Source organism: Alosa sapidissima, chromosome 4 (genome assembly GCF_018492685.1).
Source record: "Alosa sapidissima isolate fAloSap1 chromosome 4, fAloSap1.pri, whole genome shotgun sequence".
Classification (NCBI taxonomy): Eukaryota; Metazoa; Chordata; class Actinopteri; order Clupeiformes; family Clupeidae; genus Alosa; species Alosa sapidissima.
The window spans coordinates 32,615,482-32,630,481 of NC_055960.1; the positions used below are offsets into that span (position 1 = coordinate 32,615,482).

At 42.3% G+C, this 15,000-nt stretch overlaps 2 protein-coding genes across 5 annotated transcripts in view; one reads left to right on the top strand and one right to left on the bottom strand.

The window, feature by feature from the left end:
* Positions 1–15,000, top strand: part of snta1 (syntrophin, alpha 1) — a 30,784-nt gene that overhangs the window by 1,197 nt on the left and 14,587 nt on the right. The window contains exon 2 of the mRNA XM_042089561.1: positions 8,557–8,742. Coding sequence (XP_041945495.1) covers positions 8,557–8,742 — 186 coding nt within the window. The remainder of the gene's footprint in view (positions 1–8,556; positions 8,743–15,000) is intronic.
* tlr22 (toll-like receptor 22) lies at positions 3,972–7,605 on the bottom strand. Of its 4 annotated transcripts, XR_006031262.1 has the most exons (3): positions 7,523–7,599; positions 7,089–7,172; positions 4,746–4,813 (listed from the first exon to the last, which is right to left on the bottom strand). XR_006031262.1 is itself a non-coding variant. In XM_042089560.1 (2 exons), the coding sequence occupies exons 1-2, from the start codon at positions 7,571–7,573 to the stop codon at positions 4,265–4,267; spliced, it is 600 nt and encodes a 199-aa protein (XP_041945494.1). In that variant the 5' UTR covers positions 7,574–7,605; the 3' UTR covers positions 3,972–4,264. The 4 variants fall into 4 exon arrangements, 3 of the variants coding, with proteins under 3 accessions (XP_041945494.1, XP_041945492.1, XP_041945493.1); XM_042089560.1 differs by lacking the exon at positions 7,089–7,172 and having other exon boundaries at positions 3,972–4,813; positions 7,523–7,605; XM_042089558.1 differs by having other exon boundaries at positions 3,972–7,172; positions 7,523–7,601.

Consider the following 15,000-nt stretch of genomic DNA (forward strand, 5'->3'; position numbering starts at 1 on the left):
TGTGTGTGTGTGTGTGTGTGTGTGTGTGCCAGGCTGTCTGTCTGCTCTGAGTGTATGTGTCCTCTGGTGACATTTATCCAGATAAAATAGCAATAAAATCTTGCTGTGTCTATTTTGAGAATATGATTGTACATTTCCAATTAAGCCCCTTATTGTTTGCCTCAAAGTGTTCACTCGATTACTGTAATTTAATGTCAGCCATCTCAGTGAGGTTGAACATGCAGAACCTTTTCACCATGTCCACTGTCAAGACACCCCTAGACACAGCAGTGTTTGGGACGTGTAGTTTTATGACAAGCACACCCCAATGTGAGATCTCTTTGGGTCTCGCCTCATGTTATCATGAGAAATGAGTGAGTGAGGAGTGAGAAGCGAGGGAGTTTGACCAGAGGAGCCCAGACCAGGGGGCCTGGAGTGAGCTGAAGTCGCGTGTAGACGGGGGCCTAGCGGTGACACCGCTCGCTGCAGTTAAAAGACAGCTGTGTCCCTACGTGAAACAGGAGAGCTTAAATCAACAGTGTGGGTGGTAGCAAAGTCTCGCAGGGAGAGTCGCTAGCTGCTGGGTGAGGCGTCACAGGGGTGGCAGGAGGGTGGGGGGTGGTTGGGGGGGGGGGGGGGGGGGTGTAGTTGACACCACCACACCAACAGCTGACCAGAAAACTACCCTGCCTGGCATAGTCATTGGCCTCAGAGGAGAGCTGTCAAATAGGGGAGTGGAGAGAAGCGAGACTGGTGATGTTTATTTTAGGGGAGCCCACCCCTTGCATGTGGGGAGACAGCAAGAGAGAGCGAGAGAAAGAGTGCGAGAGAGAGAGAGAGAGAAAGAGAGAGAGAGAGAGATGGTGGTGCGGTGATATTGGAACAATTTGTGAGTGGTGAATATGACCTTGTGTTGAGTCCAAAGTGCAGTTGCATGGCTACATTTGCTACAGTGTTTTCGTCTACCCTTGCCTCTCTACAAGTGCAGCTGATAGCTGTGACAGACATAATATTTATGTGCAGCAGTACCATACTGAGATCGCATAGACAGGCTGGTGGTAAAAGGGAAATCTTTTCCATCATATACAGTGCTCCACTACCTATTTCCACACAAACCCATTTCTGACATTTGTTTTGTGGTAAACAAAACAATAAATCTGTGATATGAACAATGAAATAAGATTATTTCTTTTTTGACAAAGTAACAACATAAACACCATACTGATGACAGCCAATTTAAGCATTTCAATTAACTTCCATCTATGTATAGGTCATTGAGGACATTATTTTTCCTTATCAAAAGGTCAAGAATAGTGCAGTATTTTTTTGACAACGGAGCAAATTAAATACAGTATGTCTATTAAATATGATATTGACAGCCAGCTGAAGTATTCTGTTTAACCTCCATCCACTTATTCAGCCTTGACTAGTTAATTTGTCCTTATCTCAAAGGTTAACCCTTAAAGGTGTAGGTTTTTGAACATTCTAAGTTCCGCAACAATTGAAGGTTCTAAAATTCTATGTTGAATTTAATGAACCCAGATATTCTTTAGAATGTTCATTTCTCAACATTCCCATCACACCGGTGTGACGGTACTCCTTTAAGGGTTAAGCATAGTGCAGAGATGCCAGTATGTTTGTCCAGCTGGCTGACAAGCAGCCTCCACACTACAGGATTATTCTGGCTGGGAAAGGTTGGACTAGTTCTGTTGTAAGTCACATATTAATGGTATCATCTGTGCACATGGGTGGTGGTAGCCACATCTCAATGTGTAAATCTGAGTTGAAATTTGAGGCAACACAAATAATCCCCATCATCTTTGCTATTGTGTTCAGGGCAGCTGTCGAATATGCTGCAAACTTTGTTGCAGAAAATATTATGCTAACTTAATATTATGGTGGTGTCTCTGACTTTGTGTGGCTGTCCAGTGTACATCAGAGGACATTTAAGGAGAGCCTTGATTGATGGAGCTCTCATTTGTGAGGTCATACTATGTAGACTGATATCTAGGGAGATTACTGACGCTGTCTCTTGTGTGTTGCCTCTTGAAAGGTCAGGGGTCGGCTGTGTGCAGACCAATGCCTGCACAAAGGAGCTTATGCATAATTAGCTCACTGTAAGATCTCAGCAGCAGCACCGTAAGTTGTCTTGGAAGTCTCGGAAATGAGGCGGATTTACCTTATTCCTGAAAACATACTGTAGATGCGTATGTTGAACAGTAAAAAAGGGAGTAAGCATACATCCTCGATTGCTCCTGTCTGCCAAACAGCGTCACACTGCAATGTTTCTTGTCAAATGCTCAAGGTAACCTTTTCAAGCCTCTTTGAGTCACCAGATGTTCATTTAATACTTTTGGAGGCTTTCGGGTCTAATGAAAAGCTGTCATTTCCAATGAAAACTATTGTTGGGCTTGATGGAATAATGTTGGCTTGGCCTCTTTCAACTGCATACCACCTGGAGCCATGCAGCATTAAAGAAGATTTACGTACAGTGTGTTCATCTGGACCTCTCAGGACAGATTGGAGCTATATGAAGCAGAGATGCAGTTACAGTCCATCACAGTGCCATGGCTTAATCATGTTTTCTAAAACATAAACTATGCATAGAGTCTTCAGTGGTGTGAGTTCACAGTATGTAGCTTAATGATTCATCACTCACAGTTCTGGAGTACTTCTTTTCCAAACAAGTAAGAGTTGCACCTTTGCTCAAGAGAAGTGCACTCTATTCAGCTGATGAGAAGAACTGTAGACCTGTCTCTCTTCTTCCCTTCTTGTCAAAGGTTCGTGAGATAGTGGTGTTAAGGCAAGTTTCAGATGCCATTTGATCTGTGACTGAAGCATTGAAAGTAGCTAAAGCCTCTGCTTAGTCATCCGTTTTAATTTTAACTTGACTTATCTGCAGCCTTTGACACAGTGAACATTGACATTTTTCCTCTCTACATTATCTGAGCTATATGGTATATGTTTGTAGTGATTATTATTATTATGTCTATGTATTTTTGAATTAGGCCATATGACTTTACCTTTAAACAGTTAATTCTTATTGTTAATGTAATATTTATTTATGTCCTTGTAAGTCACTCACAAAAACAGCTGAATTACCAAATTCAGAACTAAAAAAGCATCTGTGACTCTAGGTCGGGCATCCAAGAGAATCAACTACTTCATCTTGATAAGGCCAATAAAGGTCACATGAGGATGACCTTTCATGTTCAATCTTCGGCCTTGATTTAAAACCTTTAGATATGTTTTACATCCTTTGTGTATGCTGGCATGCTGGCTGCTACCATTAGGAAGAGTTCAGGAAGAGTTGCACATCCCCTTGGCTCTGAGCAGGGGGCTGTGTGTGTGTGTGTGTGTGTGTGTGTGTGTGTGTGTGTGTGTGTGTGTGTGTGTGTGTGTGTGTGTGTGTGTGTGTGTGTACCACAAGCCACTGACGTAGTGATTGAAATGCACATGACATTCAGTGTCGCACCTTCAGGTTTTATTGTGGCAGCACAGCTCAGGATTGGAAAGGCACAGCATGAATTCAAATGCCAGTCTCTTTCATGAATCACCAGCAGCAGACCAGTTGTTCAGAGACGGATTTGGAATTAATGTGATGTAATCGGCTCGTCCAGACATTTCTCTTTCGGGAGACACCCAATCTCTTGCCATTATTGACAGTATATCCCGCCAAGAGCCTCACGTGGAAGAGAGTGAATTTATCAGCTTGTTGAAGTCTGTCTTAAAGAGTTACATATGGGAATCTCTTCTCTCAGGCTGGATGTATTCCAATATTTAACTACAAGATGCTTTATTTTGTGTTTGTGGGATACGTCACCTTGATTTTAAATGAATATAACTGATATAACTGATGATATTCTATCTTAGTAGTAATGTATGTTTACCCAAATAAGGAGACAATTATGGGTACACCTTACACAAATGTTGGCATCAATATTCATTTCCATATACTGTAGGTCAAATATAAAACTCCACAAAAAAAAACCTCAGATAGCAGGTGTATCAATTTACTTTTCAGTACGTGTCAGTCAAACAGATTTGTAAAAAACAGAATGATAATATAATTGGCAATTTTGTTAATTAATGTTATTTTGTTATTTTATTTTGTTAATAATTGGAAGTTAGCTATCAAAACATATGACCATGTATTTCTAAATCAACAAAATCACCTTAAACAATACAGATTGCATTTAATTATACAATAAACATTTCAATATAGATTTCATGGCATTTCGGTCTTGCAGTTGGCACATGGGCATGGAAGGCGAGGCAAGGGAATCTAATTCTCCTGTCCCAAGAGAATAGGGTTTTCACCTTTGTTGGTGTTCATAGCCATTTGTAGTTTCTGCCAGAAGACGCTGGTGTCCTTGCCAGGCTTGGGCCAGGTGAGATAGGTGCGCTTCTTCACCAGTTTGCGCATCCTGTGATACGGAGATAGCTGGGTGGCCGGGATATCCTCCAGGAAGATCAGGATCAGCACATCGTTTTGCTCGTCGAACAGCCGGAAGCTGGCCACCTGAATCTCCCTGGAGCACCACTCGCTCCTCAGGTAGCTGCGTGTGATCACGCAGATGGTCTTGCGGCTGCTGTATATGCCGTCCACGATGTTGTCGATGATCGGCTTGCCTGGCTCAAAGTCTCGGTGGTGGAGACACAGCCTCCATCCTTGGTCGGCCTCCAGATTGGGTAGCAGTTCTCTGAGGACCCATAACTCATCCTGGGAGTTGTAGGACACAAAGGCGTCATACTGGAAGCCTTGCTGGTGCTGCCTCTGCCGTTTCTTGCTGTCGTAGAGGAAAGCTAAGAAAAGGTAGTAGGCGTAGACCAGCTGCCATCGCAAAAAGTTGTAAAAGAAGGAGACCAACATTGTTAGAGTCACCAGGGAGAAGCTGCTGAGGAAGTAAATGAATTCAAAGGTCTCGTTGCAGGAGTCTACGTTGAACTGTTCCAGAGGTTGGCCCTTCAGGCCTGATGGATAGCTACATTTGTACTTATTCAAGTATACCACTTGAGTGTAGTTGTCATTTTTGGCCCAATCCAAGAACCATGCATTGCTACAGTCACAAACAAATGGATTTTTTTGTAGGTCAAGGTAGGTCAGTTGAGGAAGAGACTTGGCTAAAGTCTGGTTAATTCCCTGTAGCTGATTATCAGAGGCTTTAAGAACTGTGAGCTGAGACAGGTTTGCACCAAGTAGAAAGTCTAATGACGGAAGATGGTTTTGTGTTATATAGAGTTCAGATAATCCAGGGATTGGATGAAACATCTTTGGAGATAAAGAATTTTCGTTTGAGAACTTGTTCTTGCTGAGGTCCAGGAACGTAAGGTTGGGAGTGTGATTGAAAGTGTCAGGATGCACACGTTGAAGGTTGAGATTTTCTCCATAAATATGAGATAATAAATTCAGGCCTTGTAGCAGATTTGAAGGCAGGTTTTGAATGCTCTGACTATTCATATACAGTGTTTTTAGTGACTTTAATGTTGTGAATGGTGGGTATATAAGTTTCTTGCTACTAAATGATATTACATTGCTAGCCAAATCCAAGACTTCTAGGTTTGGCATACCAAGAAACAAGCCTTGATGTTCCAGTGTTTTTTTTGATATCTTGTTTAATGTCAAGAAAAGACTTTTTAAACTTTTCAATCCTGTGAAAGCATTTGTAGCAATACTATAAATCTGATTATCAGTAAGAATCAAGTCTTTAAGAGAATGTAGCCCTTTGAAAACCCCTTGGGTGAGGCGACTTATCTTATTTCCTTGTAAATCCAGCACTTTCAAGTTTGGTAGATTGTTGTTAAAAATGTTTTCAAGGCTTAAAAGTTTATTTGAAGCCAGTAATAACACTTCCAATTTGGTAAGTTTATTGAAAGTGCAAGGTTTTATCTCTATGATATAGTTGTGGTAAAGGTATAACCGAGTTATATTGCTGAAGTCAAAACAGGCCAGATGGCTTATCCTGTTATACGACATATCAAGTAGTTTCAAATTAGGTAGAACATTTGTAATATTGTTCAATACAGTAATTAGATTATCCTGCACGTGTAGAACTTGCAGTTGATTTAGACCTTCAAATGCGAATGAAGAGATGTTAGCTATGTTATTGTGGGCAAATTGTATTTCCTGCAATTGGTGGCATGATTTAAACAAGTGGTCACTTAATGAGGGGACCTTAATGTGTTTTAAAGATAGCGATTTTTGCACATGAATGCAGATCTTTTGTAAAAATTGTTCAAAGTGTTGTGTGCTAAAGGGATTAATTTGGAGTGTCTTTAGGGAGGAATTGAAAGATTGTATGATTTTTATCATCCCCTCAGATGTTTCAGGTCCACCCACATTGAGTGTCTCTGTGGAGTTCAAAAAACTTTGGTTCTGAACTATCCATTGGAAAGGACTCTTGCGCCGACCACAATTGATGAGGTTGAGGTAATTGAGGTTTGGAAGGATGTTGTTTGTAATCTGAAATATCTTTAATGGATTTGAAGATAAATCAAGCCTCTGTATTTGCAAAGGTGTTGTCGACAGGTTATGAGACACAAAACCCCAGAACTTGTTTTGTCCAATGAATAACTCCAATAAATTCGGCAAGTGAAATATGGACTTGACTTGCTCAAGGTGTCTGAGTTGATTTCTTCTCAGATGTACACTTGTCAAATTTAAAAGGGAAACAAAAGCAGAGTACTCAATGTACTCAATTTGATTGTCATCTAGCCGTAGCACTGAGAGGCTAAATAGTCCCTGTAGCCAGCCTCTGGTCACATTTGTCAACTTGTTGGTATCCAAGCTGAGCCTTTCCAGGTCAATGAGGTCCTTGAAAGCGCCATCCTCTATCATTGATATTTCGTTTTTTGACATGTTAATATTTCTCAAGTTTGAGAGATTTCTGAAATCTCCCACCGTTACGTTTGAGATTCTATTGTAAGAAATATCCAGTGCCTCTGAATGGATGGGTATTGGTGATGGGACCTTTGTTAATTCCATAAGACTGCATGACACGTTCAGATGGTCTGTGCCATTGAGATATGTATACAGAATGCAGTTCCTGAGAGAGAACTGTTCTGAGAGCATACTGAGAAGGCAATTAAGAAAGAGCTGAAGTAGCAACATGTTTATAGCAGCCATATGTCTTCTCCTCATTTTGACACTTCAGTAGCCTAATTTGCTCCCGATTTCAGAGGATTGTCATAACCTGAAAAAATGTAAAAACAGTGAATGAATTCAAGAATTATTCTTAAATGCAAAATTATTTTGTATGTCAAATTAAGTTGAACATAATGCAGGAATCAATTTCTGATGTCATAACTTGTCAGAATGTAATCTTCAATATTCTTACCCACAGTTTCTCATGTTCCTATATAATGTTTCATACTCTATAGAAGGTTTGTCTGAAGGTTGGTCAATCTCTATATTGCTCACAATTGCCTACTAGTATGCTGATCAGATGTCTTAGTTCAGTACCACACTAGGATTATGAAGTCATGCATTATTGCAGAATTAGCACTGATTGGAAATTATACAAAAGTAATTAACAGCACATACCCTGAGTGTCACTGTCTTCACCGTAGGTGTCACTGCCTTCAAATGCAGCATAAAAGGAACTGCCGTTTTTAAGAAAGAGTTTTGCAGTCAGATTTCACAATCACGCCTCTCAGAGGCTGCCTTTGAGAAAGGAAATGAAACAACCAATTTATTTATTTATTTGTTTGTTTTTTGTCCTGAAATAGAAAGGCTTCAAATTTCAACCACTAATGTTATGTTAAATTAGTCAGTGTAACCTGACTGAAAGAGAGTGTTTCTAAAACAGTATGCGCAGAACTTGTCAAAAGAGATGCTACCATGCTCTTGTATTGGGCTCCTGGCATGTTCAGAAAGAGCATTTCTAGCCATACCCAGGTCTGATGATGTATAACAATGTATCAGGCATCTGTCCTTGATGGGCTCAGTAGTCTAGCCTAGATACTGGAAATGCAAAGAAATATTACCGGTAAATATATCACATCACACTACTTCAAAATGTCCAAATGTTCATGGTAATGAAAAACCTGCCAGACTACTGGACTGATGACTCATGTCCAGATTAGACCATCATTAAATGTGTTTGAGATTGCTTAGATTGTGACAAGCAATAAAGGAACACTATTATACCATATGTGTGAGCTGTTTGCAAGAACAAAGTGAGATTTCTTCAAAAGGACACACAAAAGACAGTTGACTTTAATCAAGGTCAAGGGACAAGGGTGGTCACAGTTTGGCCCTCCTGACATCAGTCTCAGACTATAGAAGTAAGGGATAAGGGATTTGTGATCTCAAATCACTCATATAGGGAGCAGATCCTCAGGGGTTATGAACAGGGGTGAATCTAAACCACTTACTAAGACGTGCATCCTTGATAGAGCTCTTGAATAATTGTACTTAACGGTCTAATGTTTGTGACAGTTGTAAATTGGATACCATATTTGGTGCTTTAAGTGCTTCTACAGCTCCTTTACTGGTTGGATGTCAATCATACACTGTTGTTGCCATCCCACATTCATTTTTTTTTCCATATAACTGGAATTGTTCTTTTTGCACAGGCGGGAAGGAGAACAAAATGCCCATCCTCATATCGAAAATCTTCAAAGGCCTAGCCGCAGACCAGACGGAGGCTTTGTACGTCGGGGACGCCATCTTGTCTGTGAATGGGAACGACCTGAGGGAGGCCACTCATGATGAAGCTGTGCAGGCCCTGAAGAAGACAGGCAAGGAGGTCATCCTGGAGGGTAAGTCAGGAGCAGCTTTCATTCCTACCATGAAGAGGCACATACGAGGCTGCAGGTTAAAGGGGAACTAAGCAGTTTGTTTTTAGCTTAATTTACCTTAACTGAACAGCTCTGCAGAGAAACCTGCAAGCAAAAAGTGAGAAAACAGCAAAGAAATTGCCAAAACTGCATAGTTTCTCTGTAACTGCAGAGTTTGGTGCTGGTTGTGCTACGTCAGCCACCATTTACGATTTCTAACGAAACAAAGCAACTTCTTTAGTGGTGATTTTTTTTGACTTCACAGGCTTGAAAGTTGAAAGTTCCCATTCACCATCCCACAAATATCTATTTCCTGTTTCATGTCATGCACTTCCTATTTCATGTCACATCTGTATTATGAACAGTAAAGCGTTAGTTTCCCTTCCCTTCCCTCTGTGACCTTGTGTCCTTGTATGGTGACGGCCTCCGTGCTGAGTGATTGAGTTTTTTTTTCATTTCAGCATGGCCAAAGCGGGCCAGCCATCACTACATCATCAGTTGTATTAAATTACAAACCGTCATTCTTAGGCTGTAAGCTTAGCCGCAATGTGCTAACAATGAGTGCAAGCACGTTCTCTATGTAGGTACATACACATTTCCCACACAGCAGTGTCTCTAGTCTGCTAATGTGCTGCCTGGCTCAGCCACGTTTCCAGTTCTGTGTGTGTAGCGTGTCACCCATGCCTTTCTGCCTGGAACTAGAGGCAGGTCAGCCTGTGCTTCCATTGTGGCCATTGGGAGTATACCGTAAATGGTAATGCAACTCCTTTGAGGTTGCTGGTATTTGGAGCGTGTGCAAACATCCCCCCCAAAAGTTGTACAGGTTCCAGTGCTTACGAGTTACGATGGAACACTGTGACAAAAAAAGTGGAAGACCTTGGATTGTAGAGAAGCACATTGATTGATTCCCATAAATCAGTGGATTTGAAATCAAAGGAATATTTGGCATGCGTACTCAACACTTTCAAGCACAAACAAGCATGCATGACGAATAAGGGTTATGAGAAGAGGTCTGCATACAGCTGACTTAGCAGAGAGTAGGAGTGTCTGAGTAATACTCTAGGACTCTATACACTAAGCGTAATACATACATTACCACAAACTCTTTGCACAAGCACTAAAATGTTACTGTGTCTAGCAGTAGGCTACACTCTTCAGAATACCAGAGAGGGAGAGAGTATTTGAGAAGTTAACATGTGTGTGGCTATAAGCTCAGTTTCCAGTGAGTTTCCAATTTATGGAGCCAAGTATTAACAGGAAAAGTACTGGACACCACCCTGTGCTGCCCAACCCTAACTCAAATTTTCCGACATAATATTTTTAAGCCCTGCATAGTCAGAGAAAATGTGGGATATGGCTTTGGTTCGTGTGTGTGTGTGTTTTGTGTGTGTGTGTGTGTGTGTGTGTGTGTGTGTGTGTGTGTGTGTGTGTTTGTGTGTGCGTGTATGTGTGTGTGTGTGTGTGTGTGTGTGTTTGTGTGTGTGTGTGCGTGTGTGTGTGTGTGTGTGTGTGTGTGTGCGTGTGTGTGTGTGTGTGTGTGTCACCATGTGCAGTCATCTTCAATGCATGCACAACCTAACGTACACCATGTGTGACTGTCAGTACTCAGTTCTATCACTTAAAACCTCCACATTAGAAGTATCATTATATCATCATAGCATAGGCACTGAAACATTGGCAAATTCTGAGGCATTCCATTGTATTATTTCATATGACTGTGTGGTAGAAGTTTTGGATTACTAACAAATCTTATTACATAGAAGTGATTAACAATACATTTTCATACATTATGCGTATGCTTTTCTATACATTCAATACTGGGCATCAACTTTGCTTTGTCTGTCATTTGCTCTCTCCGTGTCATGACTTTCTAATAAAGGTCATGCGACCCCCTTTTGTCACGAGTTAAGGGTATTCTGCCTGAGGCAGTAATATTAGGAATATTAGGAACATCCTGACAGGAAATGGACTATGGCAAGAAAATGCTGAAGGATGTATATGTATTGTATTGACCAATTATCTTACTTACTTGGAGTAGCCACACGTCTTGAGTATGGCGTATGGGTCACATGCTATGTCCAAGAAGTGTACATGTATTGTTGTATTTCTGCATGTATGGGGAGTTTTGGAAAAGACCATTGTACTCATGTGATTTGTATTACCACGATGTATCTAACATGTATAAGATGGGGCCTCGCCCTAGAGAACTTTGAGTAGTGTTACTGGAACGTGCTGTTGCCAGTGAACTGCTAACGGTATCGTGAATAAACCTGCAGTGTTTTCTCACACCTGAGTGTGCCTGGAGATTTTTGACCACAACTGCATTATACACAGAAGTAGTGTGTCTTCAGAAAGTATAAGTTATACCATGTACTGCGTGTATTTTATTAGTATTAATTATTGTATTAATCCAGATCTCCTGAGTTGAGTTGTGCTAATTGGAATCATCTTATTTAGTGATTGACTGGAACACATACGGTATGTGGTAGGAGTTTTTATTTTTATTTTTATTTTTTAGAAACTGTCATTGATCCCAAGGGAACGTAAGTTCTTTTAAGAAGTAAGTTCTTTTAAGGGGCAGCCGTGGCCTACTGGTTAACGCTTCGAACTTGTAGCCGTAGGGTTGCCGGTTTGAACCCTGACCAGTAGGCACAGCTGAAGTGCCCTTGAGCAAGGCACCTAACCCCTCACTGCTCCCCGAGTGCCGCTGTTGTTGCAGGCAGCTCACTGCGCCGGGATTAGTGTGTGCTTCACCTCACTGTGTTCAATGTGTGCTGAGTGTGTTTCACTAATTCACGGATTGGGATAAATGCAGAGACCATACTTATATACTTACTTACATATATAATGAGAAAAAGAAACCTTACTTTCTCAAGCCAGGTTACCCACCCCAGTATGCAGTGCACTGTGCATGCCATGGCTCAGTATGCAGTGCACTGTGTATGCCATGGCTCAGTATGCAGTGCACTGTGTATGCCATGGCTCAGTATGCAGTGCACTGTGTATGCCATGGCTTTTCCCACCCTTCTCTTTCCTAAACTCTACACTGGGGAAAGTTATGTGGCTGAATGGAATTGAAGTGGAATTGAAACTGGTAACTGAAACCAACACAGGCAATTTCACTTCATCTACCTGACTGAAGAGTTGTGCTAATCCACAGGTCTGACATGAGTAGTTTTATCATAGCTCAGCCGTTGGAAGTGCATTGCACTCCTCTCGTTTTCCCCCATGACAGGGTATTTTTATGACTTTGTGTTTGTTCCATCCCCCACTGTGTATGGCTAACGTGACGGAGTGGACGCGGGGCCCCAGGCTAGCGTGAGCCGGCGGGAGTGTGGGGGTGTGTGTGCGTATGTGCGTTAGTGTGTGTGTGTGTGAGTGAGTGAGTGATGGAGGGGGAGATGGGGGTCTCAGCGGCGAGCAAGTAGTTTATATGATTAGTGCTGGATCTACAGTGTGGAGTCAGCACTTCCAGCGTGAGCTTTTCTCACAGCTAATGGGGCACTGGGGGGTACAAGGAAGGGGAGAGAGGGAGAGAGGGAGAGAGAGAGAGAGAGAGAGAGGTTGAGAAACTGAAGTGGAAGAGGGGGAGTGAATGAGCTAGAGGGGGAGAGAGGGAGGGGGAGAGAAAGAGGGAGAGAGAGAGAGAGAGAGAGAGAGAGAGGTTGAGAAACTGAAGTGGAAGAGGGAGAGAGGGAGTCAACGAGCTAGAGGGGGAGAGAGGGAGGGAAAGAGATGGAGGGAATATGGAGGGCCTGTCATGAGAGGAGAGCGGATGGTTGGATCGCAGTGGGGAGGTGGGGAGATGGGCGCTGGGATTTGGGCTGCGTGAAATTCTTTGCTCTCCTTCCCAGCGCTTCCCATCGAACGAGGGTGAGAAAACCGGAATGCAGTGTGGACAGGCACGCACGCACACACACACACACACACACACACACACACACTCACACACACACACACACACAGGATCTACAGTTTGTTTGGGTAATTGAGCTTCCTTAGTGCTAGCTCAGTCCCATTTGTGCTAGTGCTCCACCCTCTCAACTATGCTCCAATTCACTCATTATCAGCACCCTAACATCACTCATACATACACAAACAACACACACACACACACACACACACACACACACACACATCCACACGTAAAACAGACACACAAGGCTCTGTCTCAATTGGTGTACTTTCGTCAGTACACTTTCGTGTAGCACCCTATGTGCACTGTGTGCTTACTGGCGGAGTGCACAAATTTTAACAGAATAGTATTGCCTCATATCAAACACTAACTCCGTGCACTTCACGGAAATGACGAACGCAACATTTAAATATAACTTTATTGGTATCCTCAATTCGACAGTGGCATGGTCATACTGTGTCAAGACATGAACCATTTATGTTATAACTTGCTTTTGCTTGGCGAAAAGTGTCCAGCGTTCCACACTCAGCTTTTTGACCGTTATGAGTGCACCATCCGGGGCCTTGCAGCGCCCTTCGTGTCGTTAGAATTTTCAGTGTAAACACCCTCGTGCACTCAAATTAGGTATTGTTAGTGCAGAAGTACGCAATTTCAGACACACACACACACACACCAAAACACAGAAACACACACACACACACACACACACACACACACACACACACACACACACACACACACACACACACACACACATACTCTCTCTCTCTCTCACACACACACACACACACACACAAACACATACTAAGACATACTACTCTCACACACACATCCACACGTAAAACACAAAGTTGCCCTCGTACCCCGACTCCATCTCAGGACATTGGGTCATCAAGGTGTTTTACCGTAACGGTTTCCCCTGGCCATCCGCCAGCAGTAGGCAATCATGATAAGCTGACTGAGTCTCTGATTCAGGTCAGCCTACAGACTGACCACTCACACACGAGAGCTAATCACCCTAATCACCCTAATGTTACGCATTGTCCACTGCCAATCACATCCATTCTCTCTCGTCTCTCTTGTCTCTCTCTCATGCACACATACAGACACACCCACACACACACAAACACACACACATGAGAGCATGTCAGCAGACATAATACATTGGTTTCCACCTTCATATTCACAAGTCTTGCTGTCACAGAGACACTGCAGATTCACAGAACTATGTGTGTGTGTGGCTTGTGTGTGATACTTTAGGGCTGTGCACAGTGGTGGCATAATGATTTACATAATCTTCATCTTCAACTGTTTAGAACAGCAGTGGGGTGTACTACGAATCTCGATTAGTGGGTTAGCGAGGTATGTTGCGCTCAAAGCCAGGCTATGCTGTGACACGAAAGTGGATCTGTTTTAGTGTTGCTATATCACCATGGTATCTCATGCTGTCAACCAAACCTGGTCGAGAGGAGGTTATGTGCTAAGTTATAGCTCAAATCGTGTAATCTACCGCACACCGACCAATCAATTGTCTTAAAAACGAAGTTATCTCACGTGTAGGATTCTGTCATATATCTTACAGGTAGAGCTCCGCCTCTACTAACATTTTGGATCTCGAATGCGCTTTAATAGTGCTGTGCGTGCAAATATCCCACTATGGACGTGCATACCACACAACAACTGATGACAATGGATTTATTTGATGTTATAGATTAGACACAAAAAAAGACCGCAGTGTAGATTAAGCTATCGCTCATGAATGCGGAAGTAATTGTTTTTAAATAGAGGCGGTCTTGTGCGTCTCCACGTTACACGATTGGCCAAAGTCATCCCAACACCGAGAACGCGCACAGATCTGAGCTGAAAGCCTAGTTTGACAAATATATCACATAACTGCAATCGTAGTATCACTTAACGTATACCCCTGAGTCAAGGCTTTGTCAAGCCTCGATATGTCTACATAGCCTAGATATGTCTAACGTGCTTCGTAGTATACCCCACAGAAGTCATCTCACTTGTTTACACTCTTTTCAAAACATTTGGCATAGTAGCTCCAAATTCCAAAGACTCCAAACTCTGTTGAAACATCTGCTCACAGCTATCAGCTATTGCTTGCATAATTATGAATATCTAATGTCTCTGTGTGAAACTCCTTTGCACAATTCTTCAATCAGCAATCACACCTTAGTTATAAAAGATACCACCTTTGTTTGCTATGTGTGTGTGTTTTAGTTTCCAGGATGTGGTTTCCCTGTCTGGGAGGCATATGTGCACATATATGAGGCATATCTGCGAGGCGTACAGTATATGTGCAGCAGCAAGAA